At 41.4% G+C, this 25,915-nt stretch overlaps 1 protein-coding gene across 2 annotated transcripts in view; it reads left to right on the forward strand.

The window, feature by feature from the left end:
* Positions 1 to 25,915, forward strand: part of COL14A1 (collagen type XIV alpha 1 chain) — a 180,650-nt gene that overhangs the window by 130,018 nt on the left and 24,717 nt on the right. For both annotated transcript variants that reach the window (XM_032777229.2, XM_032777230.2), the window contains exons 37-40: positions 11,574 to 11,627; positions 12,082 to 12,177; positions 17,578 to 17,631; positions 19,430 to 19,483. In XM_032777229.2, coding sequence (XP_032633120.1) covers positions 11,574 to 11,627; positions 12,082 to 12,177; positions 17,578 to 17,631; positions 19,430 to 19,483 — 258 coding nt within the window. The remainder of the gene's footprint in view (positions 1 to 11,573; positions 11,628 to 12,081; positions 12,178 to 17,577; positions 17,632 to 19,429; positions 19,484 to 25,915) is intronic.

Genomic DNA, 25,915 nt, shown 5'->3' on the forward strand with positions numbered 1-25,915 from the left:
CCCACTTCCTTTGGTATTAAGGACTCCCTCTTTGTGATCTACTCCTCAGAGTCAGAAGAGGACTATGATGGATATCTGGTTCTGGACTGTACCCTGAGGCACTGCTTGAGTGGGTGGAGCCTGGACAAGCAAATTGGGAGTTTCCAGCATTTCTAACTACTCCTATATGAAGGAATATTACCCCTATACTCATTTGTACCCTTCCCACTGCGGCCCAGTACTGAGGTGCTATGAGATGCTTTAGTGGCAGTATTAGGCTCTGGAAGACCCATGGGATTACCATCCAGTATAACTGCCTTGTTGAATGCTGCATTGGGGTTATGCTGTTTCCACACAAGGAAAGACCTAAACTGACATGGAGATCAAATGATGGCTTCACCCAGAAACAGCTTGATCATTAATAGGTGCTGGAGAAGATCACTGTTCAATGCCAGGTTTTAAATGAGTGCTGATGTTGGAAGTGACCATCTTCTTATTGAGACAATCAAAATAAAAATAAAGAAGCTAACACCAGGCAGCGCAGAGGGTATGCATGATGCTAGAAAGTTATTAGATCCAGCTGTGAAGGCACATTTTAAGTTGCAACTTATTGACAGACTCTGAAGATCTGACGTCACTGATGGAGGACATAGAAGAGCAATGGCAGTTTTTCAAAGAAGCAAGTGTAGATGCAGCCATTACTACAGCGGGGATGAGAAGGTCTAAGAAAGAATAGCTGTAACTAAATATATAGAGGCTCGTTGAAGAGAAGAAAGAATTAAAGAAGAGAATTTAACAAAACTGCCCAGAAGAGATAAGTAAGAGAATAAATGGAAGTAAAGCAAGAGAAGCTGAAAAGAAATACAAGGGAGGGAATTCTGAAAAGCTTCTGATAGTATATAAACAACTGATATAATAATTCTCGAATGGTTGAGGAGTTATGACAACTCAAGATGGTATAATTTTAATCAGAGAGGAAAGACGGAAGCCAATTGGATGGAATTTTTCCAGGTTGTGCTCAACCAGCTAAAACCACTAACACACACTGAGATGGGAAGAAATAGCAGACATAACTAAGTAACGGAGGCCATAAACCACCTGAAGAGTGATTATGATAAGATACATGCTGAAAACTGAAAACTGGAAAGGAACTGATATATATGCAGGCTTACAGAATGCTTTGGGGAAAGGATATCTGTCCTAAAGATTGGAGAAGAGGTGTAATCTACAAATTTCCTAGAAAAGGGGACTAGTTTATTTTTGAAAACTAGAGAGTGATGATACTCATATCTGTACCTGGAAAAGTGTTTTGCAGTATTATTTTGAATAGGCTGAAAACTGATGTTGATAAAATACTCAGGATTTTGATTCATTAGGTTGTATTCAGATCAGATTTTCACCTTGAGAAGACTTATTGAGAAAGGCGTAGAATCCCAGCAGAAGATGCTTTTTAAGTTCTTTGATTTTATGAAAGCGTTCGATAATGTCCACCTAAAAGCCCTCTAGAAGATCTTGAGAAGCTATGGAATTTGAGCAGAGATTGTTAAGTTGCTAAAAGTTTTTTATAACGAGTCTGCATGCTGCATCAGGACAGAGAGCGGTGATATGGAAAGGTTTCAGATTGTTATTGATGTAAGGCAAGGTTGCATATTATTCCCATAAGCCCAACTCCATTTTATCACCAGCAACAGTATGAACTACCATGCAAGAGGACACATGGAAAGGGTGCCCATGGTAAACTGTCTTCCACCTCCCAAACACCACCACCCTTGAGACTGGTGTTTTTGACAGGACCTTTAAGAACAGTGCACCAACTGTCTCTCCAGATCTGCCCAACTCCTCTGGTCTTTCCCTTGCCTGTGGAGGCCAACTTTCTCATTATCTGCCTGCCTGGGCAGAAATCATAACTGAGAGATGGATACTAGAAGTTGTTTCTTTGGGGTACACCATCCAGTTCTCTTCCTCCCTAAGCCCCTTCCCCATCTTCTTTTGGGGAGCCCTCTCATGAGAGCAACCTCCTGCAGGAGGTAGAGTGACTCCTCAAACTGGGGGCAGTAGATCTGGTACCTCTACCTCAAGGGGAAATGAGTTCTACTCAAGGTACTTCTTCGTCCCCAAGAAGACAGGGGATAGAGACCCATTCTGGACTTCAGGGAACTGAGCAAGTTCATCTGCTGCCTAAAGTTTAGAACGGTAATCCTGTACTCCAATATCTCATTACTAGATTCAGACAACTGATTCACGGTCCTCGATCTCAAAGTGGCCTGCTTTCATATAGACATTCATCTGGCACATAGGAGATTCCTGAGATTTGTGGCTGGTCAACTGCACTGCCAATATAGAACTCTTCCCTTTGGGTTCTCAATGGTACCAAGAGTATTTATCAATGTACTGTTAGTGGTACCTGCTGACTTTGTCAGCAACGGGCAAGTTTACCCTTCCTTAGAAAACTGGCTTCTGCAGGGATAATCTTACCAGGAAACAATGGGAGGCAAGCACAGTGCTTCTGCTTCTGTTCAAGAGTTTAGGCCTCCAGGTGAACCTGAAGAAGTCTAACCAGGGACCCTCACAATCCATAGAATTCATTAGGGCAAGGTTTGTTACAGCTAGAGGACAGCTTCCTCTCTATCACCGGACTCATTCAGTGAATACATCTGAGCCCCAGAATGTCCATATGATCCTGCTTGGTACTGTTGAGCCATATGGCCATGAATACTTATGGGAACCATGGCTGCGATTCCCTCTGAGACCTTTTCCACTCGGTTTATCCAGAACACCTTGCCCACTTCTGGGACAACACTTCATCCAGTTCTCTCATATCCAAGAAATCAGTTGAACTCCGTACTCATCACTGAGGTTTCTTTAATGGCATACAATCAAACTACACTTGAGTCGATCAGAGGAGAGGTGAGTCCAGGGCATATCACACATCCACACATCCAATGTACATAGTCATGAATTAGCTTATTTACTCACTTGCACTTAATACTATTGGTTAATACCTCATAGCACGTGCTTTACAATTGGTTTCCTAATTTTTGTAGCCCATTCCCATCTAGATCATGAGCTCTTCACATGCTGCACTACATGCTAGGCCATACCTGTAAGCTATCACATATTGCTTACTCTCCTGTTATCTCTTTTCTACTAGCTACATCTTTTACATATTGACAAGGCTACAGTAAATTCATGCTCTGTTTCACGCCTTGCTTTGAATAGACCTATACCCATTTGTGAGGCTTTACCTCAAATGTCTACAAACCTGGTTGCAGGCACTTTGGGCAAGTGCAGTCTCGACCTGCTAGTCACAGTTCCCCAAAGAAGCTTAACCTCCCTTACTCAGTGGGGGTACCACTCAAACCCCCCACTTCCAACAAAGACTGTGACTACACATGGAGGGACAGGGGAAGTAGTCCCTTCACAAGGTTATTGTTAGAGGGCTTATTCCTTCACCCTCTCACTTCCCTGGTCCTTCTCGCATGAACAGGGAGCAACAATACCCGAAGTCCAAAGGCGCAAACAATTCGATGTTTATTGGGGTGAACTTCCATCAAGCATGATTCCAGTTTCCTTCTTTAGTGTCCCACTTCCCAGCTCTGACACCACAGAGCCTTGTCTGTGTCCCTGTTCCTGTTCCCATCCCCTGTTCCCATTTCCCCCTTTAGCAAAACATGATCCCAATTCCCCCAGTCCCTGTTCCCATTTCCCCCGCCTTACTTCCTGATTGACAGTAGACTATATAATAAAACCTGAGTTTTGCTTAGCTATTCCTTAACCAATCATTTTACTGAAATTTAACTAACCAATCCTACTATATTGTAACATGGTTATTTAACCAATTATATTCCACCACCTTCATTGGTTTACACCCAACAAAATTAATTATACAGCAGACAGAAACAATTACAGAACCAGACAGAGACCATGCAAATAAACATACAAAACAATACAGAAGTGAGGATTTCACAACTACATCTATACAGACATAAGGGTTTTCCAGCTGTGTCTATTGATAAGTGAGTTCTTGCCAGACAGGATGCGATCAAACTAAGTTTCCTTTTACATCTTCTAGGCTCTTCCCTTTCTCTGGAGGTGATAGGAATATCAGGGCAGGTTTGTATTCCTAACAGCCCAATAGCACCTTATTTCAATGTGACTAGTTTGGAATGTGAGGATGTGACCATACACTTCCCAGCTTATGGCTGCCTAACTACATCTTAGCTGAAGGCCTTAGCCTGTCACAGTAAGAGAAGGCCATTACACAGACAGTGATTTTGATTCTTTCTTTTATACCTCTATAACTAGCTAAGTGATAAGAATACACCTAAATTCTTAAAGTATAGGCCTTTGCAGACAGGCCTGAATATCTATATCCTAACAGTTATGCTTCACGTCAATCTGTTAGAGCTGAGAGCAGTCAGATTAGCCTGCAATCAATTCCTCCCTTGCATCTGCAGCCAGACAATTCAGGTGTTGTTAGACATCATGATGGCAGTTTATTATATTAACAAACAAGGAGGAGCATGGGCTTCACAGTTCTTCATTGAGGTCATCACTTTCCGGATCGGGCACATTCCCATGCTAATTAGACTAACTGGTATCCACATGCCAGGGATCCACAACATTCTAGTGGATTCTCTGATCAGACTCTTCTTCACAGAACACAAGCGGGAGTTGCATAACCTGATTGTCTGTGAGGTGTTTCGGGTGTGGGGCCTTCCATACATGGATCTCGTTGAGTCCCATGTGAACAACAACTGCAAGGAGTTTTGCTCCAGAGGGGGCTGTTGGCCAGGGTCTCTAGGTGACATGTTTCTCATACAATGTTTGGGAGCCTTGTGGTACACATCCCATCCACATTCTCCTCTTAACTCAAGAGTTGAGGAAAAACAGACAGGACAACTAGTAAGTCATCCTTATAGCACCAGTGTGGGCCTGACAATTCTGGTACTCAATCCTCCTGCGTCTATCTGCCCAATCTCCTCTCCTTCTTCCTGTGATACATCAACTACTAACCTGGAACAAAGGATAGACTTGCCATCCCAAATCAGTCATGTTTCATCTGGGATTGTGGTATTTGGATGGATGTCAGAGTTGGAGATGGCCTGTTTATCTGATGTCCAGGCCATCCTGAGCAGCAATAGGAAAGATTCTGCCAGCAAATGTTATAAACTAAAGTGGAAAAGATTTATGTTTTGGTGTAACCAACCAGGAATTTCCCCTTTCAAGCTAAGATCCCAGACATACTGAAGTACCTCTTGTCCTCAAAATTCTCAGGGTTATCTGTCAGCTTCTTCAGAGTATACCTGTTGGCAATGAGCCCATTTCATCCTCCTGCAGATGCCTACTCTGTATTCTCCCATCCAGTCACTGCCCACTTCCTGAAGGGTTTGATTTGCATCTTCTGTCTTTTGGCAACATTGGTTTTACCCTGGGGATTGCATCTTTTTTAATCACCCTCGCCAAGACCCTGGAATCCTGTTCCCTGCTACATATTTCTGTGAAGGAGCATTTCTGTTTTTTATCATGTCAGCCAGAAGAGTCAGGGAGATAGGGGTGCTTCTGGCTTACTTCCCCTATAGGGTGTTTCACAAGGTAAGAACTCGTTCAACTAGAGTTCAGGCCAGGGGCAGCAAGTTATATGGGCCTGTGGTGTCTGGGTTCCAGCAAATTCAGGGTGCAGGGGGCCCGGCTCCAATAATGTTTGGGGCTGGGTCTCGCCCCCAGTCTCACCTGCCACCCCCGCACACCTCCCCTGAGTGGCCCTGCCTGCCCTGGGCAGCAGGTGTCTGCCCCCTGCAGCTCAGCGCTGCGCTCCCTTGCCAACTGCTGCCACAACTAGCTACAAGGGAGTGGTACTGGGGGCAGGCTGAGGTGGATGCTCTGCCTGTGGGGGGAGGAGGCACATGGCAGCCCCCACCCCACCTCTGGGAGGCGACTCCAAATCAACTCTGAGGTGAGGGACTTATCCTGGCTGTACATCCTGAGCAGCAACTTGGGGGGGACTTGGGTGAGTGTTGTGCTGGAAGAGCCGGGGAGGGGCCATCCTCCCCCAGAGCTTGCTGCTGCCGGGAGAGAGAGGGCTGGGGGGAGTCCTCCTCTCAGTTTCAACAAGCAGGCTGCCTTAGGGCTGGGAGCCAGAAACTCCTCATCTCTGGCCCAGCCCCACGCCCCTCACCCACTCCTGCACCCCAGAGCCTGTACCCAGCATCCAAACCCTCTCCCAGAGCCCTCACCCCTCCTGAACCCAAACTCCCTCCCAGAGTCCACACCAACACCTCCTCCCACCTCCAGCAGCCCAAACCCCCTTCTGTACCATAAATGCCTGTCTCAGCCCAGAGCCTGCACCTCTCCTGCACTCCAGATCTCCTACCGCACCCAAACTCCCTCCCGGAGCCTTAGGCAGGTGTGTGTGTGGGGGGGTGGACTTAGACCCATTCTGGACACCACCAAAAATTATACAAACCTGCCGCCCCTGTTTCAGGCAGTTTTGGTAGCTTCCCTTAGGGTACGTCCACACTACCTGCCGGATTGGCGGATAGTGATCGATCTATCGGGAATTGATTTATCGCATTTCTAGACGCGATAAATCGATCTCCGCTGCGCTCCCCATCGACTCCAGAACTCCACCAGGGCAAGAGGTGAAAGTAGAGTCGAAGGAGGAGCCGCAGCCGTCAATCCTGCGCTGTGAGGTAAGTCGAAATAAGATATGTCGACTTCAGCTATGCTATTCTTGTAACTGAAGTTGCGTATCTTCCATCGACCCCCCCCACCCAGTATAGACCAGCCCTTAGAGACGCTCCTATTGCTGCTCCACCGGTATCAGTAGCTTGGAATTCTGCTCACCTTTTTGCTGAAAGCTATGCACTGATGCTTCTGGAGCCTCTCTGGGCAGGTTAGCTCTGCAGTCTGTTGTATCATAGTATTCCAGTCCCTCCGCTTCCTGATAAAGACACTGTTTGTGAATCACCTGACATGCATGATATAGAGGGACAATTGCTTGAGGAAGAAGGTGGAGTTACCTTATAGTAACTTGAGTTCTTCAAGATGTATTGTTCCTATGTGTAGTGTACTATCCACCCTCCTTCCCCACTGCCTGGTTTTCCCTTACTGGGAACTAGTGATTGAGACAGGAGCCCCCTTTTTTTCCTCAGCACAGAGCCCAAGCAGAGTGGTAGCACATGCTTGGACCACACAGACACTGCTAGGGAAAAATCTCCAGTTGTAAGTGCATGAAACATGTGCAACCTGAAGGGCACTATACATCACAAAGAACACAAGTTACTACATGGTGGGTAACCCCTCAGTATGGTTCTTAGTGTTTGATGGGTTCTTTATTGCTATATTGTTGGTGATCAAGGTGCTGCCCATTGTAGGTAGCATTATGTTTCTTTGACTATTTCTGACATTTTATGTCACAAAACTCAAATGTGGAAAAATGGGCGCTATATAAGTTAATAAAATAGAACATTATGAAACAACGAATTGTTGTTATACACTAAAGAGCTAAGAAAATACAAATAATAAGGTGTATGATAAAGCTTTGCTCTCATTAAGTACATTTTCTTTTATAGTGTATTGGATGCTTGTCTCCTCAGGTTGTACATAACTTTAAAAAACACACACACCTTTTCATAGGATCATAGATGATAGGCTGGAAAAGACCGCTTGGATCATAATCCAAACAATTTTGCCTGGAGCACAATTTTAATTTACTTTGTTTCTCCTGATGTATAATCTGTTCTTAAATACTTCTAGTGATCTCTCTCAGTTTTTCCTGAGGCAAATTATTTATTTAATCATCTGTTGAAGTGGGGCCCCTAACCACTTAGTACATAAAGAAGAAAAAACTTAAGACATGCAGGAAAAAGAGAGTCTTAACTTTAGTAAAGATCTCATTTGTGCAAGCTTTAAAACCCTCAAGTCATAACTGTGCAAACTTGAAGAACTCACTGGAAGCCTTTTTTTTATGTTAATATTTCACTGGGGATAACAGATCTTACTCAAACAAAAAAGTATATCCTGTCACAATGGAAAAAATAATTCCATTGTCTTGTTTTAATTTAGACAGCACTCAACTGTGTTTTGAAGTTTAATTTCCTTTGTATATGAATTAAATTAGTGTCCTAGGAAAAAGGCACTTGGGATAATAAGGAAAGTGAAAATACAAGTAAATCTGATTAATTTTTATCAATTCTTTCAGGGTGATGAAAAATGTTTCCCATGACATTCTTTGTGTAAATTTAGGTTTGATTAGAAGGGTATCTGTTGTTAATACTACATAGAAAATCTATGGCTATCTCGAATCACAAAAATTAATCTTCCAATAAAATTATTTGCTCTTCTTAACCATAATAGATAATACAGTTCAGTAGCAGAGTTATTTTGGGTGTAGCTACCAAGTAATGCATAAGAATAATCTAACTGCACTGGACTCATATCATCCTAAGATTTGACCAGTTATGAGATATATATATTTCTTGTCGGGTAGGATATGTGAATCTCTGGAAGAAGTTAGCAGCCTAAATAAAAAACAACACAAAACTATTATTAATCTCTAATGAGCTAATCTCAAAAATTCACATATGCTAGCAGTCTGGTTCAGCATTGCTTCAGGGAAATAAAGAAGAAAAACTTCCTGTCTCATCATGTGAATTTTTCTTTTCAGAGCCAAGATTTTTTTTTTATGTGTAACAAGTTTCAAAGATTGGCTTCTAAAAAGGACATTTAAAATATTTTCATACTTATCCACAACCATTTATGATGAAAACCTTTAGAAAGTATGTAATTTATAGGCAGCACAAGTAGTGATGCCTTTAATTCAGGTTACCGGACACTTTCCATGTTTACAGTTGCTTGTAATTTTGCCAGACTAACCATTTGGACTGAAATTTTCCATGCCAGGTGAAACCTGTACTGGGATACTGCATCCAGTTCTGGTGCCTACATTGTGAAAGATGTTGAAAAATTGGAGATGGTGCAGAAAAGAGCCTGAAAAATATTTGAGGGTTGGAGAAAATGCCTTGCAATGAGATGCCAAAGAGCTCCATCTGTTTAGTTTATTAAAAAGAGGATTGAGAGCAGGAGCATAAATGTTTTTGCCTTCCTCCTTCTCCTCCAAAAAAAAAAAAAAAAAAGGCCAGCCAATTGCAGTTCAGTGCCCTATGGAAGTTGGTGCTCAGGGTGACAGCTGTGCCCATCCTCCCTAGAACCGGCTGTGACTGAGAGATGACTTGATTACAGTGTATCATACTTCCACAGAGAGAAAACGCTGGCTACTAAAGGGATCTTTAATCTAGTGGAGAAAGTCATAACAAGTACCAATGGCCTTAAAGCGGAAGCCAGACAAATTCAAATTAGAAATTAGGCACAATTTTTCATCTGTGAGGGTGATTGTTCAAATAGTCAATCTATCAAAAGATGTGCTGGATTCTTCCGCTCTTGATGTCTTTTTATCAAGAGTGGATGTCTTTCTGGAAGATATGCTTTAGTCTCAAACACAAGTGCTTGGGCTCAAAACAAAGATAACTGAGTGACATTTTTATGGCCTGTGTTACACAAGAGATCTGTGGCCACAAAAACTATGAATATGTGTCTGCTTCAGGCTATTGGTTTTTTTTTTTTTAAAGTTTTATAAAAAAAAATTCATCTGTTCTCAGAATGAGGTTAAGGAAAAGCATGTTGTTTTGACCATGTTTTAAAAGAATTCTTACAGTTGTTTCATTGAGAGGTTCTAGCGTCTTCATGCTTTAGAGAAAGGACTTGAAATTGGATAATGGTATTGCCCTGCTGTCAGGGATATGCCTTTTGCTGTCCCTGTGAAAATTCACTCAAATTTGACCTAATTATGAGCCTCTGAAAATCTCAGTTCACACAAGCTCTTTAGAATTTTTAGAAATTCTCTGAAGATTCCATCTGGGCTGAGTATGCCCCATCCCCAGGCTTCAGGGGCTGACCAGGACTATCCATGCAATTGCTCCTGGAAGCCACTGTGGCACTGGGTACAGGAACTGAGAGCAGACAGAGACTGTCTCCTAATGTCTTACTAGCTCGTGCCTAAACAGCATGGAGGAGAAGGCACTCTGATGGAAAGGCAGGTTGTGAGGAGCCAGCCTGGTTAGAGATGGGGGCAGCAGGCAAGTAGCTGGACAAGATTGGGATGAGGAGCCGGGGAGGGGATGGAAGGGCAGGACTGAGATGTGGACCTGATGGAGTGGAACTGGGGAGACTTGGAGCAAAGGAGGATAGGGGTAGGAAAATAGTATGTGATCATGTAATTAAAGATGTTTGTGGTGTATACACACAAGGAAGTTGAAGTAAAGTTGCACAAACAGTTTGAATTGTGGCATTTCTTAATTTGAGTGCTTGATTTTGCAACCTTAACATACCTATAATATAATTTTTATATGTAATGATACATGTATTGACTTTGTGTATCAAAGAATATTGATTTCTTGCACCTCAAAGTAAATATTAGACTTGGCTTGGTTCGTAAGCCAATATCTTCTTAGTAGTCCCATTTGATACATTGTTTTATTAGCTATTTGATATTTTGTAGCACCTCCCTACACCATGGGGAGGAATGATGTCTAATTGTACCAGATTCTTTACAAACACAGAGATAGGCCCATCTCTGAAATTCTCACAACTGTAAGAAGATAAACATTATCCCAAGGGTGGGGTAGAGGGAGACGATCAGTGAATATTTTATTAAAAGTGTATAAAAACTTAAAAATAAACATTTCATTAAAATCATCCAAGAGGGCAAGACACATCTTGCATGTATATCAGAAACATGTTCAAGGCAGTCATCCTTAGAAATGCAAAATTCCAGTGTCCCATACAATACTGGGGGAGGGATAGTTCAGTGTTTTGAGCATTGGCCTGCTAAACCCAGGGTTATGAGTTCCATCCTTGAGGGGACCACTTAGGGATCTGGGGCAAAATCAGTACTTGGTCCTGCTAGTGAAGGCAGGGAGCTGGACTCAATGACCCTTCAGGGTCCCTTCCCGGGCTAGGAGATAGGTATATCTCCATTATTTTAAAAAAAAAAGAAGGTTTAGGCTGCAGTTGGTTAATGAATGATTAAAAGATTCAGGCATCAGTGAAGAAGGAGAAATGGGGAGCAAGAAATTGGATGGCTCTGAAATTAAACCATAGCAAACACAATGGGTCTCATAAAATATTATTAGAGTCATTGGACAGTAAGTCTTTAACAATATGATGATATTGGAAAAAGCATATGTCGAGAACATTTTAACAATAAGAAAAAAAGCTTACCTGTGTATCCAGCCAGGTCACTGCCTGCAGCAATATTTTGATGCTAGTGCATTATAGGTTAGTGTATTGGTATGGGTTTAAGTATTTTTCTGAGCTCAAGTTCATCCCTTCATAGGACTGTTATTTAGCATATGCTTAAACCCCAGTGAATTCATAGGACTTAAGCACACACCTAGGTAGTTTCCTGAGTAGGGTTGCTTTCCTGAACGGGGACCTACAAGAACAGAATAATTTGTATGATTCAGGAAGAAGAAAGAAGTGTTTGTTTTTTGTGTGATTTACTTTTCTGCTAATACTAATCATGTGTTTTACAGGGTGGTCCGGGTGTCAGAGGCCCAAAGGGTCATCGTGGTGATCAAGGTCCAAAGGTAATCTGCCACCACTATGCAGTTGTAACATGCACTTTTTTTTTTTTTGGCTTTTGTCTGTTTGTGTCTAAATCTAGATATTTTTTTCTCAAATGAGCTTAAATCTAGATTGTGATGTTCCTGAAGAAAGGGTGTAGCCAAATGCTATTGGTGTTTGTTGGGAGAACAGCATCCAGGTTTCCTAGATAATACTGGCTAAACATCATGTTTGTTTCTGGGTGAGGGGCAGTAAAATGCATAGTGCTGCTGCCGTCAGCATATATCTGTGGCTTTTTGCATGCCTAAAGGAATAAGGCCTTTGTAAATAGGAGCCTTATTGTCCCGTCAGCATGTTAACTCATATTTTAGGTGCTGTTGAATCTATTGGTATTTAATTCTGCTCACAGACGCTCCCTTCTTATGTACAGTAGGAGTTAAACTTATGGCCTTTATGTTTTCCCTATTGGTGTCATAGGGCCTAGATGGATCTCGTGGTGAAGTTGGTGCTCCAGGACCCCAAGGACATCCAGGACCCCAAGGGCCAAGTGGACTTTCTATTCAAGGGCTTCCAGTAAGTCCTAAATGAACAACTGTGGTCTTAATTTTGTCACAGGAGTTAGCCAGAACCCATACATTAGGTTGTACCGAAAGGATAGATAAAACTAGAGCTAGGACTGAGCTGCAAAGTTTTAAGCTGCCTTTATTCAATTTTTATCAATTTAAATTTTTCATAGTTGCAGGGAATTGTCTGAGGGCCGGACAATGGTGAAGTCAGACAATCATCATCATCTAATGACAGCCATCTAATCCAGATCTGAACTTCACCAAAGTCTGAGGTGTCTGGATTATGGATTTGGGTTTAACCTGCGATAGGAATAGGAACCGTCTCCAACATTCAGATATGTATTTGGATCTGGAATTCATTAAACCTGAAGAGAGTTTGCACCATGGGTTTTTGGTTCAGACCCAAATCTAGATAAAAGTTTTAAACATGCTGTGAGCTGGAGTGTGTGGCAGGAACACTTGAAACATAGTATTTTTTTGTTTGAGATCATCAAAGTCACAGAAAATCAGTACATTTCCTAGTGGAGAGATGTTCACATACCAAAACCACCTCCATCACCTACATTAACTGACACTAACTGGTACACTTGTTGGCAGCTGCATCGGAGAGGCCAAGGAGTGAATTGATAGGCACAGAGCCAGAAATACTATTTTAGGGCTGGTTTCTCAATACTAATATTGAGACAGATCAGCAGTGCAAAAAACCCTACACTACCAGTGCCCATGCTTGAAAGGATTAGATTTTTAATAGTAAACATCAGTAAATATTGCTGTACACATGCAAACTAATGACAAAATATTTCCATCCATAATAACTAAAATTTACAGACTGGCAATGTAAGAAAAATGCTGCCGGAGAACTCATTAGAGTTTGATTTAAGGATATTTACTGCCTACATTTTGATGTGTGATGTTGGCAACTTGTGTTTTAATGGTTATAAAAGATTTAACTTTTTGAATTTCAGCACTGACTGTCATTAGATGATGATTGTTTGACCTCCCAATTGTCTGGCCCTCTGATAATTTCCTGCAACTGTGAACAATTTAAATTGATAGAAACTGAATAAAAGCAGCTTAAAACCCATAATTTTGTGCAACTGTAAAAATTTAAATAGCAAAAAATGCTTAAAATTAAATAATATTATCTATCAAAAATATAAAAATATTGAATTCTGCACATCTACTTATAAAAATAGATAATATATAATGTATGATACTATATAATAATAAAAAAATGTCATGTGGCTGGATCTACACAGGCCTTGAGGACTATCAACCCAGCACTTTTTCCTTGTAGAAAAATCTAAACAACATTAATAGGGTCCAATATTCTTTCTACAGAATTTTTTAACCAACTTATCAGATTCAATAGCAGTAATATAATTTAACAGGTTTCAATAGAAATTATTCTTAACACCTTGTCATGGGCTGTACAAACCCCATACTGAAAGAGAAGAATTGCTTTGGGCCCAGATGTTCTTCCTCACTGCACCTGCAAAGCTTGCACAGGCTAGAGAAGGAGTTTACAGGGGAGCAGAGTAGCTCAGGAGCTTGCAGACAGCTGAGGTGGTCTCTGAGCTCCTAGGAAAGAGCACAGCAGGAGGCTGAACCCTGGCTGTAATGACCTTGCCAAGCCAGCAAAGGAGGGATCTGTGACACTGTGACAGTTAGAGACCCATTGGAGAGGGTCCCCTACCAGCCCGTAAGGAAGGGACAGCTATAGAAGTTTCTCCCTTGAATGGGGAATCTAGCTGAGGGAGATCCCTGAAGGTAGAAGGTCTGAACCATGAGACCCCAAATTAAGGGGAAGCCAATCCCTTGCCTAATCCAGAAATCTACCCTGTTGTTGGACCCTCTGCATATACCCTGAAAGAGGTGCACCTGAACATGTAACCTGGCCAGAGGGCTGAGTTACTGAAGGGACAGATCTTTGCAGACCGGAGTGGCCATAAAAAGGGGAGCACCTGAAAAGGGGAAAGACTGCCACACCCATGCCTGATCACCTGGGGACATTGGCATATTTCATGTGCCGCACATATTTTTAATTTTTTGTGTGTGCTTCTGCTGAAAAATTGCTGCAGTTCAGCCTTTTGTCCACCAGAGGGTACTGTGGTGCTAGAACAGAGCAGCTGCGACTGGTACTCCCCAACTATGACAGGGAAGGGAAAGAGCCTGCCTACTTCACAGGGCCTGTTGGGCCAAGTCAGGAGATAAGGGATATGGGGAGACAGACAGCGTGAGTCTGCTTGGGGGTCAGCAGGGAGGACAGACTGGGGCAGGAGTGGAGGCGCTGAAGCACAGGGGGGAGGGAAGTGCAGGGCTACAGGGGGAAGAGAAATGGGGGACAAAGACACATGGGGACGTGGGGTGAAGAGACAGGGAGATGTGGGGGCTGGCTGAGAGGCCGCAGGACCATGGTGAGGGGATGCAGAGCTACAGGGGGAAGGGGGATGGCTGAGTGAAGGCACAGAGACACGTGGGGATGGGATGCAGGGATACATGGAGATGAGGGGTGGGGGCTCACTAAGGGGTGCAGAGACACATGGAGATGGGGGAGGGCTGTAGGGCCACATGGGGACAGGAGGTGGCTGAGTGGGGGCACAGAGCCACATGGGAACAGGGGAGGGGTGCAGAACCACATGGAAATGGGAGTGGCTGTCTGAGTGGGGGTGCAGGGACACATGGGCACAGGCGCTGATGTGCCTGACTGAATGGCAGAGGATAGGGGTCAGCCAGGATCTGCATGGGGGATGCTCCTTAAAATCCCTTCCTGCCCCCTAAAATAACCTGTTCCGTACTTCTCCCACCCATATGCAACAACCCTTCAAGTTCATACCCAGGCTATTTCCTAGCAATTACTTTGCTCTCCCTCAGCTCCTCCATTATCCCTGATTCCCCCAAGCCTTTGCACTTCTACTGAGGGAGTGCAGTGTGCAGGAAATACAGTTTTGTACTGTAGTTTAAATGAATTATTACTCCGAATTCTGTATTAATATACAGAAATATACCTAGTAAGGAATATACTTGTCAAAAAACATTTTGTGAATCTTTTTTTTTTTTTTTTGGTCTGTATTGTTACAGACATACATACTGACAGGTATTTTGAAATAAATTACCAAAATAATTGAAACTGGTGTGATTATATTGTGTTATTTTAACAAAATATGCAGAATTTTGCAGAATTTCAAAATGTGTCCAGAATTTTTAAATTTTTGGTGCAGAATTCTCCCAGGATTATTATATATCCTTGATTATTTTAGCAGAGAATATATTCAAAAATATATGGCCTGTAGGAATAATTTCCAATCCTTTCTATAGAATTTAATAGAAAATTATATTCCTGCTGTAGAATTGTATTGACTGGTAAAAAACATCCTATAGAAAGAACATTCTTGGTTATGAATTGTGTATATTCTATAGAAACCTTTTTAATATCTATAGAACTCTGTTGATTTAATCTCTATAGGACATTTCCCTGAGTGTCAAAGAGAAGCAAATTTGCTCACAGGGAAAAGAATGTGTTTCCACTAGGGCTCTCAATTAATCATAGTTAACACATGCAATTAACTCAAAAAATTAATCGTTTTAATGGCACTGTTAAACAATAGAATACCAACTGAAATGTATTCAATATTTTTGGATGTTTCTCTACATTTTCAAATATATTGATGTCAGTTATAACACAGTATACTAAGTGTACAATGCTCACATTATATTATTAGTTTTATTGCAAATATTTGCACGGTAGAAATGATGAACAAAAGAAAAAGTGTTTTTCAATTCACCTCATACAAGTACCATAATGCAATCTCTTTATCATGAAAGTGCAACTTACAAATATAGATTTTTTTTGTTACATAACTGCACTAAAAAAAAACAATTTAAAACTATCTAGAGCCTACAAGTCCACTCAGCCATACTTCTTGTTCACATTTGTTTACATTTACAGGAGATAATGCTACCCGCTTCTTATTTACAATGTCACCTGAAAGTGAGAACAGGCGTTCACATTACACATTTGTAGCTGGCATTGCAAGGATTTTACATGGCAGATATGCTAAACATTTGTATGCCCTTCATGCTTCGGCCACCATTCCAGAGGGTTGGACTAGATGACCTCCTGAGGTCCCTTCCAACCCTGATATTCTATGATTCTATGATGACGCTCATTAAAAAAAATAATGCATTAATTAAATTTTGACTGAGCTCCTTGGGGGGAGAATAGTATATCTCCTGCTCTGTTTTACCCACATTCTGCCATATATTTCATATTATAGCAGTCTTGGATGATGACTAGCACATGTTGTTCGTTTTAAGAGCACTTTCACTGCAGATTTGACAAAATGAAAAGAAGGTACCAATGTGAGATTTCTAAAGATAGCTGCAGCACTCAACCCAAGATTTAAGAATCTGAAGTGCCTTCCAAAATCTGAGAGGGATGAGGTGTGGAGCATGCTTTCAGAAGTCTTAAAAGAGCAACACTCTGATGCGGAAACTACAGAACCCGAACCACTAAAAAAGAAAATCAACCATGTGATTGTGCATCTGACTCACCGATGCATGTTTACTCATCATCACTGCACTACTTTGGATCATTATCAAGCCGAACCCGTCATCAGCATAGACATGTCCTCTGGAATGATGGTTGAAGCATGAAGGGACATATAAATCTTTAGCACATCTGGCACGTAAATATCTTGCAACACCAGCTACAACAATGCCTTGTGAACACCTGTTCTCATGTTCAGGTGATGTGAACTAGAAGTGGGCAGCATTATCTCCTGCAAATGTAAACAAACTTGTTTGAGCGATTGGCTGAACAAGAAATAGGACTGAATGGACTTGTAGGCTCTACAGTTTTATATTTTTATTTTTGAATGCAGTTATTTTAGTACATAATTGTAATTTGTAAGTTCAACTTTCATGATAAAGAGATTGCACTACAGTACTTGTATGAGGTGAATTGAAAAATACTATTGTTTTTTCTTTTTTACAACAAAATATTTGTAATAAAAATGTTTAAATAAATGGCATTCTATTATTGTTTAACAGTGTGATTAATCTTGCAATTAATCATGATTAATTTTTTAAATCACACGATTAATTGTGATTAATTTTTTTAATGGTTTGACAGCCCTAGTTTCCATTTTGTTAAAGGTTATCGCTTTGTCACGATAATTTGACAGTCATTTTTGAATCAGAGTTTCCTTTTCTTCATTTTCCATATCTCTAAAGATTTAATTTACATTTTTGCAAACCAGTACTGCAGATACAATTTTTGGATATTCTTTAGTAGGAAAAATTAATCTGTGGTTAATTTTTTTTACATTGTTTTGAAAAGAACAATTGAAAATAGGAGGCAAGCAGCAATTTGTGTGTTTAACTATGTGTGATTATTGATCTCCAGGGAGCACCAGGTGAAAAAGGAGAGAAGGGTGATCGTGGTCTTCCTGGTCAGCAGGTATTCCCTATATTATTGCTTTAATGTATCATTTAGTAGATCTATTTGAATGTGGAATTGCCATCCTTGTGTTGGGGAGAGCAGATATTCAAAGATACTGAGGGGCACTGTGGTATAACTGAACCTGCAAAGGATTTAGAATCAGTAACCTCTGAGATCTGATTGTGGCCCTGTCACTGATTTGTTGTGCGTCCATGGGCAAATCACGTAGGGCCTGACTTTGAAGAGTCAGCCTCTCCTTTTGTATCCACAAATAATCTGAGGTGCAATTTTGTGAGAACAACTGTGAGCAAGTAGTTATCTGACTACCTGATTTGCGGAACTCTGGTAGGTGGATATCTACCTATCCTCATGGGAACCTGTAATATTACAGTTGTAATGATTAGTAAGGGAGGCTCTTTTAATTGCCATTTAAAAATCAGGCACTCAATTTTTCTAGACTTCCATATGAGGAGAGATTAATAAGATTGGGACTTTTCAGCTTGGAAAAGAGACAACTCGGGGGATATGATAGAGGTCTATAAAATCATGACTGGTGTGGAGAAAGTAAATAAGGAAATATTATTTACTCCTTCTCATAACACAAGAACTAGGTATCACCAAATGAAATTAATAGGCAGCAGATTTAAAATAAGCAAAAGGAAGTATTTCTTCACACAACACACAGTCAACCTGTGGAACTCTTTACCAGAGGATGTTGTGAAGGCCAAGACTTTAATAGGGCTCAAAAAAGAGTTAGATAAATTCATAGAGGATAGTCCATCAGTGGTTATTAGCCAGGATGGGCAAGGATGGTGTCCCTAGCCTCTATTTGCCAGAAGCTGGAAATGAGCAACAGGGAATGGTTATCTGTTCTTTTGATTCCCTCTGGCATTGGCCACTCTCAGGAGACAGGATACTGGGTTAGATGGACCTTTGGTCTGACCCAATATGACTGTTCTTATGTTCTTACGACCATCTTGCAAGATGCTGAGGGTTGCTGAGCGCCCTCAGCTCTTACTGAAATCAATTTTCCTGATATGTAGCCTCAGTTTTTCATTTCTTAGTTTTATCATATTATTCCTCATTCTCTCTTGTACCAATCAACCAAGATAATCCTTTCCCTCCTTGATGTTTACACACGTCAGGTATTTGTTGACTGTTATCAGGTTCCCAAATTTCTAGCCCTGCTAGATACTTAGCTCTCATAATCTTTCCTCATAAATCAATCTCTCCAGCCTTCTGGATCGTTTTGTATGCCTGTGGCTGCAGTAATGGTCTGGGATCAATGCTAAAGTCTCTCAGCAGCCAGTTGGAGGAGAGGGAGGATTTTATTTGAACTCTGTGGAACTCTGCCAGGCATAACTCATTTATTTGGGCTGGTTGCTTGATCAAGGGTTTGCCCCTTTGCTGTTACTGCACTGAGTTCAGACAATATGATAACCCATCCCTTTACAAAAACGGAGAGAGCGAGAGATGGAAATAATGATTTAGTTTAAGGATCTGATTTACCTCAATGGAGTTACACTGGTATGAAACTGGAGTGATGCAGTGGTGGAATCTGTAGACATTATTTGCTTTTAAATAATGTATTAAAACTGAAAAGGTTAATTGCATGTGCATATTAATAAGTCCTGTTTATTTCACTGAAGCTCCACCTTACCTGAATCATAGATATGGCCCTACCATGAGTCACCCTGTGGAGTATCTGAAGCCCCATTTATCCCAGGGCTTTTGATGTCATGTCAGATAAGGGGGTTGCACTATACTGTGTAGGGATTGCTGCCACTCTGATCTTTTGCCCCCTTATCATTCATAGGGTGTCCCAGGAGCATCAGGATCACCAGGACGGGATGGAACTCAAGGTCAAAGGGTAAGGTGAAACAAACAAATTTCTCATTTGAAGCATTTCCATTCCAACAGTGATGGGCCCTGGGACAAGCGAGACCTGGAAGTGTAAGAAGGGAAAACGACTATATTGAAATGTGCCCCCTCACTCTTCTCTTCTGCAGACTAAATAAGCCCAGTTCCCTCAGCCTCTCCTGATAAGTCATGTGCTCTAGCTCCCTAATCGTTTTCACTGCCCTCCGCTGGACTCTCTCCAAGTTCATTCCATACTGTATTTATTTAATTTAAATATATAATTCAAAATAACAAATTCTACATCTTATATTTAGGCTCACAATTTGTTTAACTGGAAAAAATTGAAACTGGTGCTGTAACTGGAAAAAAAAAGTTAACTACATCAAGCTATGCCACAACTTACGTATAGTGGGTTCTAATGTGTTATCAATAGGATAAAAAAGTAGTGTAGCAAACCTCAGCCATCCCTTTCTAGGGGGCCCATTGACTATTCTGCCCTGGGGTCCGGAATTGCTGTCGCTGGGCCTGGTAAATAATGATAATAATAATAAGGGTCTATTTATATAATAGTTTTAGATTTATTGATAGTTCTTGTGCACTGGTGCCAGTACTGTGGGGGAATCAAAATTATTATTAGTTTAATTTCCAGTCAGTCCAGTGACACAGCAATCTAGTACATAGGTGTCCATGTCACAAACACTACCATGATTACAGCTGGCACTAACTAGCACCTTTGTTGGTTGTCTCAAGAGAGAAGCAAGGAACAGAACTGGGATACTTTATTGCCCTCCAGAACAGGTTGAAAATTTTTGGAATAACAATAAGGAAGCCTGTACTACTTCTGATGTATTTGTTTGGTACAAATAGAGGTCTTCTGTGTTCAGTACTCTTAATCAAGCTGTATGTTATTTTCTTAAATGTTTAAAAATGAAACATGGGTCAAAGAGTAGGTGAATAGGTGAACGCTGTTAAACTAAGAATGAACTACATATAATAGAAAGATGTGATCAACTTTCTTCTGCTTGTGGTGAGACTGAGGGATATTTACATTCTGGCTAGCAGCCAAGGTATGGATCTTAGTATTAATTTATTTGTTTAAACCTCTAGGTACTTTCACCTGTGTCTTTGGAAACCTCTATAAGTTAGACTTATAAAGCAGCAGCTGATCAGTCTTTTGTTTCATACTGCTTGGTGCACTGAATCCAGATATTGCAAAAGAACCCCTACCTGATTAGTAATAATTCAGTACAATGTACAGGTCAAGTATTTAGTTAAATTGGACTTATAGTTCCATTTAAACAAGATTTACATTCTCTTCTGGATTTTTGGAAGCTTTTCTGAAAAATAGCTGTGAAACTTTGTAACTTCAGAAATTTGTGGAGCTTCGTCCTTCTTCATTTTTTTGGACATCTAGCATTGAGCTGAGCCCTGTTGTTTCAGGATCTGTATAGTTGTTCAGATCTTGGCCTCAATCCTGCAAACCCTCAAGTACATTTAACTTCAAGCCTGTGAGTAGTTCCCCTGAAGTCAGTATAGTGTTTGGGGCAATAGATGGTTTCCCTCTGAAATCAAGAAAAAAAGGAGAGAATTTGTAAAGTGTAAGATTTGTGCTAAGTTATGTTCAGATCGAAATCAACATTTTGAACTAAGTTTACAAGTAAGTTACGAGTCAAACATATGAGATCAGAAATGTTGCTCTATTATGTTAGACAACCAGACTTCATATCAGCAGCCCTCTTTTCAATCTTATTCTAAGTGTATGTATTTTCCTATGTTGTATACTACATACCTCTCTGTTTTTCTAATACCTCACCATCATGTAGCTTCTCTTAGCCCCTTCCCTTTGGCTATGTCTGCATTGGCCTTCCCCCTCCCCCTTACTGTTGCTACCACTGGTTCAACTGCAGTTTCAGTATTGGGGAAAGCACTAGTGTATAAGGCTTCCGTGACCGCTGGTGGTCTTGTCACCATTTTGCCTAACCTTGCTCAGAGCAAGTCTAGGTGACGTGGTGTTGAAAATGCTAGTGGCCTCCAGTGACTTGTCTGTGTAACCCATTAGTGAATGTGTTACAGGTTCTCTTCTTTGCTCAGTCCCTAGAGATATGAGGCTGCTACAGCCCCACTTAGACAGCTTTGCCATTTTATCTCAAGCTGTAGCTGCTTATACTTTTGGCTCAAAGGTGCCCGGATCAATCCCTTGTGTATCTGACAGTAGTTTTTAAACTAGTGTTACCACTTGGGAGCTGAAGTGGTAGTGTAGTCACAGTGGGATTTTTTGAGAAAAAAGGATGGCAGGTGGGCCAGCTCCAGGCACCAGCATTCCAAGCAGGTGCTTGGGGCAGCAATCTGCAAGGGGCAACAGTGTTTTTGCCCACAAGCAGCGGCCGAATTGCTGCCACAGATGGCAGGGGCAGTCCATGTGCCGTTAGGGCAGCACACATGTTTCTGCAGCGGCAGCAATTCGGCAGCAGCTTCTATGTTCAGCTGTCCCTGGCAGCACAGCTTCTGTCTTCCAGCTGAAGACAGAAGCTGCTGCCGAATTGCCGCTGCCGCGGAAACACGCATGCCGCCCTAAAGGCGCATGGACTGCCCCCGCCGTCCATGGCGGCAATTCAGTGCGCTGCTTGGGGCGGCGAAAACAGAAGAGCTGGCCCTGGATGGCAGACACAGACTTTGATTAAGTCAGGGGAAAGGCATGTAACTCTTATTCTGGAGATAGCCCCAGGGTGGTTTATAATAAGGGTGGGAAGTTAAATAAATTCTCAATTTTAAATACTTCGGTCGTGTTAGCATTTAATTGGTGGTTAGCAAACCCTGCACTTTTGCAAAGTGCTCAGCAAAAACTGGCTTAGGACCAGCTTCAACTGCCTCAAGACTGATAAGGGAAGACAGTTCAAAAGTTCAGTTTACCGTGTCCGTGAGGTGTCCAATTTCCCCTAATGGTTGCCAGCTCTTATAAAGCTACTACCTGTTAGGGGGTCGCTGTTGACTGTCACAGTCGCAAAGGGGCACTGGAAAGTTATGAAGTAAATTACCTTTTTGTATAATGTTTTCTTTGTCAAACTTCCTTCTGTAAGCTAAGCTCTGAAACTATTTTTCAGCCTCTACTGTAAAACTAAAATTATATTGAAATGGATGTTTTCCGTGTTATTCTTAGCTTGGCCATCACTTTCTTTTTAATGTTTATTATTTAAGATGCTTGAGGCATAATGGACCTGATTCATCAAAGCACTTGAAAAATTCCACTAACGTTAATGGGATTTAAGCACATGACTAAGCATTTTGCTGAATCATAGCCAATATGATGTTAAATTTTAAATGCCCTTTAACTCCAAATAGATTTTTTTTCCCTTCCAGTTCACTTTTATTTCCTTTCTTCCTTTCTGCTTTGTCTTACTTTCTAATAGAGCTTCTAATCATTATTAAAATCTACTTATAAGGGTCTCTGATTTTGCTTCCCATTTGACATTTATTTTATTTTTTTATTCAATACTAAGTTTAAAACTCCCCTCTGCCCCTGGGTTGTTAATTTTTTTTATCCCTAGTTTATTTATCTAAGATTTTAAAAAAATATATATATACTATTTCTTTCCTTTTCATAGCTTTCAGTAGTTTCTTTTTAAAAGAAGAAATTAAAGTATATCCCCTAATCAGGTGTATAAAATATAAACAGAAACCAAATTCATAATGGACTGCCCAGGCCATGAGATGAGATTAAAATTAATTTTAAAGGTTGAAACAGAGTTAAAGATCTGTTTTCTGTTAATAACAAATTCAGAACACCCATGATAGATTTTTTTAAACAAATCTGGTACCTGGACTAAATCTAAATTTCAGATTTATACTAAGAACCACCCCTGGCTCACCTTAGTTCTCCTGTTATAAATGAAGAAATAAAGTTGTTGGGAAAGGAGACGTGGTTTCTGCCTGTTTTGTTCTCGGTGACGTGATCATTGTGAAAATATTCAAGGAATCTTTCCCTGCCCTTCTCTCCCCACACAATGGCCCATACTAGAGTGACTGTACTAAAACAGGCAATGTGTGCTTTTACACTAACTCTCCTGGACAAAGTTATGTCCTGCACAAAGCAGCCAGGTTGAATTGTGCAGGACTGTGTGCTTGAATTGAGAGGTGCTGGTTAGCCCTCCTCACTCCTCCAAGCCACATCTGGCCCAAATATTCTCCACTTAGACTTCCCTGTCTTTTCAGTTCTTCCTTTTCTGCTAGGGATATGAAGTTAAGATTGTGACTGGCCCTTGTGCAGGTGCACAGGCAGAAGAGAAAAGGTGCTTTCTTTTTCCCATGTTCCCCATGGCTTCCACATAAGGTCCAGTCATACATACAGTCTTCATTCTCTCCTGAGAGATGCAAGCCACCCTTGTGGGGGTAGAGCTAGCCAGTTGGGGAGAAAGGACCATAAAGTACCATTCTAAGGGATGGTGCAGTAGGTACATCTCTCCTGCATGCACATACTGGAGGAGAGACTGCCTCCATCACTCTGTCCTCAGATTCCCCAGCTCATTTGAATTATTCCCTACCTCCAAATGTCTGTGACTCGGTCACCTCTCATTGTTCCCTGGTGGCTTTCCCATAGTCCTGTCCCCCCATCTTCCCTAGGGACTCCCCCTACACACCAGACTTCTCCTGGGAAGAGGGACAAGAACAACACGCTGGTGTTGGGGTTGCAGACAGGACTGATTTAGCAGATAGGCAGGCTGCCTTGGACAGAGGAAACTGCTTTATTGCATGTGCTTCACCATCATGGCTCTGCTGAGCACTAGGAAGCAGAGAAGATGAGGTGTGATGTCAGGTGACTACCTTCCCTTGAGCTGCTCCATGGCTGTACTAATAGCCAGAAACAGGTGGGAGGGCTTTGACCATCTGCTGCTTTACCCTGCTTGCCAACATTAGCCCAGCTGGAAGGTGCATTTAACGCTTCTGGTCCTTCAGAGCTTTCTCCTCACCATGGTGACACACATACTTCTACCTGCTCAGCCCCAGATGTGGAATAGAAAAAGACCAGATGGGTAAGGAAGGGGATTTTATTTTCCAAACAAGATTTTTAGCAGCATATTATAAACAAAAGAGGAAAACATTTAAGTGGTTAGCAGAGTACACCATATAGGGCCTTCTGTGTTTTAAACTGTGAAAAATAAAAGAGAAACTTGTTGCATATCAGCTCTTAGAGGGGATGATACAAATATATTCCTTTTCACCTGTTGTACTACAAAGGCAGGGTGGGATATTACATGGGTATTACTATGTTCAAGTGCTGTGAAGCAGAACTAGTCTAGTTTCCCTCGTGCTGTCAGCTTTCCAAACACTGCCATGACAGTAAAAGGACATGTGTTCTGAGAACCAAAAGATTCCAGAAATCACTTCACTAGTATTTTCCTGAATTAGCTTTATTTAGTCAGAACAACACAGCGCTTTTGTGAACCACCTCACACCTGAGGTAATCTGTAGTATTTTAGTGAATTAACTGGATAGTTGTATGCCTGCTGCAGTTACTGTGAATTAGCACAAGGGTAAAAACTAATGCAAAATAACTTCAAAAACCCTTGATAGTGGTGAAATTTGGGAGGGAACAACACTACTTTTTGAGCTTTTGGTCTGGCAAAGACAAATATTTGAAGCCTTGAGTGTACAGGAATTGGGCTTGATTCTGTTGTGCTTATTCAGATAAGCCTGGCCTGCATTATATCCTATCCTGCAGCCTTTGCTTGGATACACTCAGTAGTTTTGCATGAGTAAACACTGCATAATGGGGTCCACTAATTTCAGTGAGAGTTTTGCCTACATGCAGGACTGGATAGTTGGCCTTTAGAGTGAAAATCACCCTTCTCTAGAGGGTCAAAAAAATGTCAAATACCACATATGTTCAAGAGGTGAAATCTTGGCTCCTTTGAAGTCAGTGGGAAAACTCACAAGGACTTCATTGTGGCCAGAATTTTACCCAATGTCTTAAATCAGGTTTAAATCTCATTCTGCCCTCTGCACATGGGTGAATTTAATCCCCAATGTAGCATTTTGCCCCAAAATACACCACTGAAATTGATTCCTCATGCATGTATTTAAGTTCAGTAGCATAATATGCCCTGGATAATTTTTGGTTGACATTCAAATCTAAACTTCTCTATATTTGGGGGTAGTTTTGAAATTCAGGCATTTAGTGTGGATTCAGCTCTTATGTGCACGTAAATCTGAAATATCTGGTTCCTGGACACAGGATTATCTGGAGCAAATTCAGGGACCCTTGACTACTAGGTTTACTGAATATGACCACATCTGAGGTATAGTACTTTATTTCCAAAAGATGACACTATTTGGGTTAAGCCATCAAAAGGGAGCTCAATAAACGAAACAATGCACAGTATCCCAATGTTTTACTATTCTGAGTACCGTTCTGTGAGCCCGCATAGTCTTTACTCAACCAAAGTTA

Source organism: Chelonoidis abingdonii, chromosome 2 (assembly GCF_003597395.2).
Source record: "Chelonoidis abingdonii isolate Lonesome George chromosome 2, CheloAbing_2.0, whole genome shotgun sequence".
Lineage (NCBI taxonomy): Eukaryota > Metazoa > Chordata > Testudines > Testudinidae > Chelonoidis > Chelonoidis abingdonii.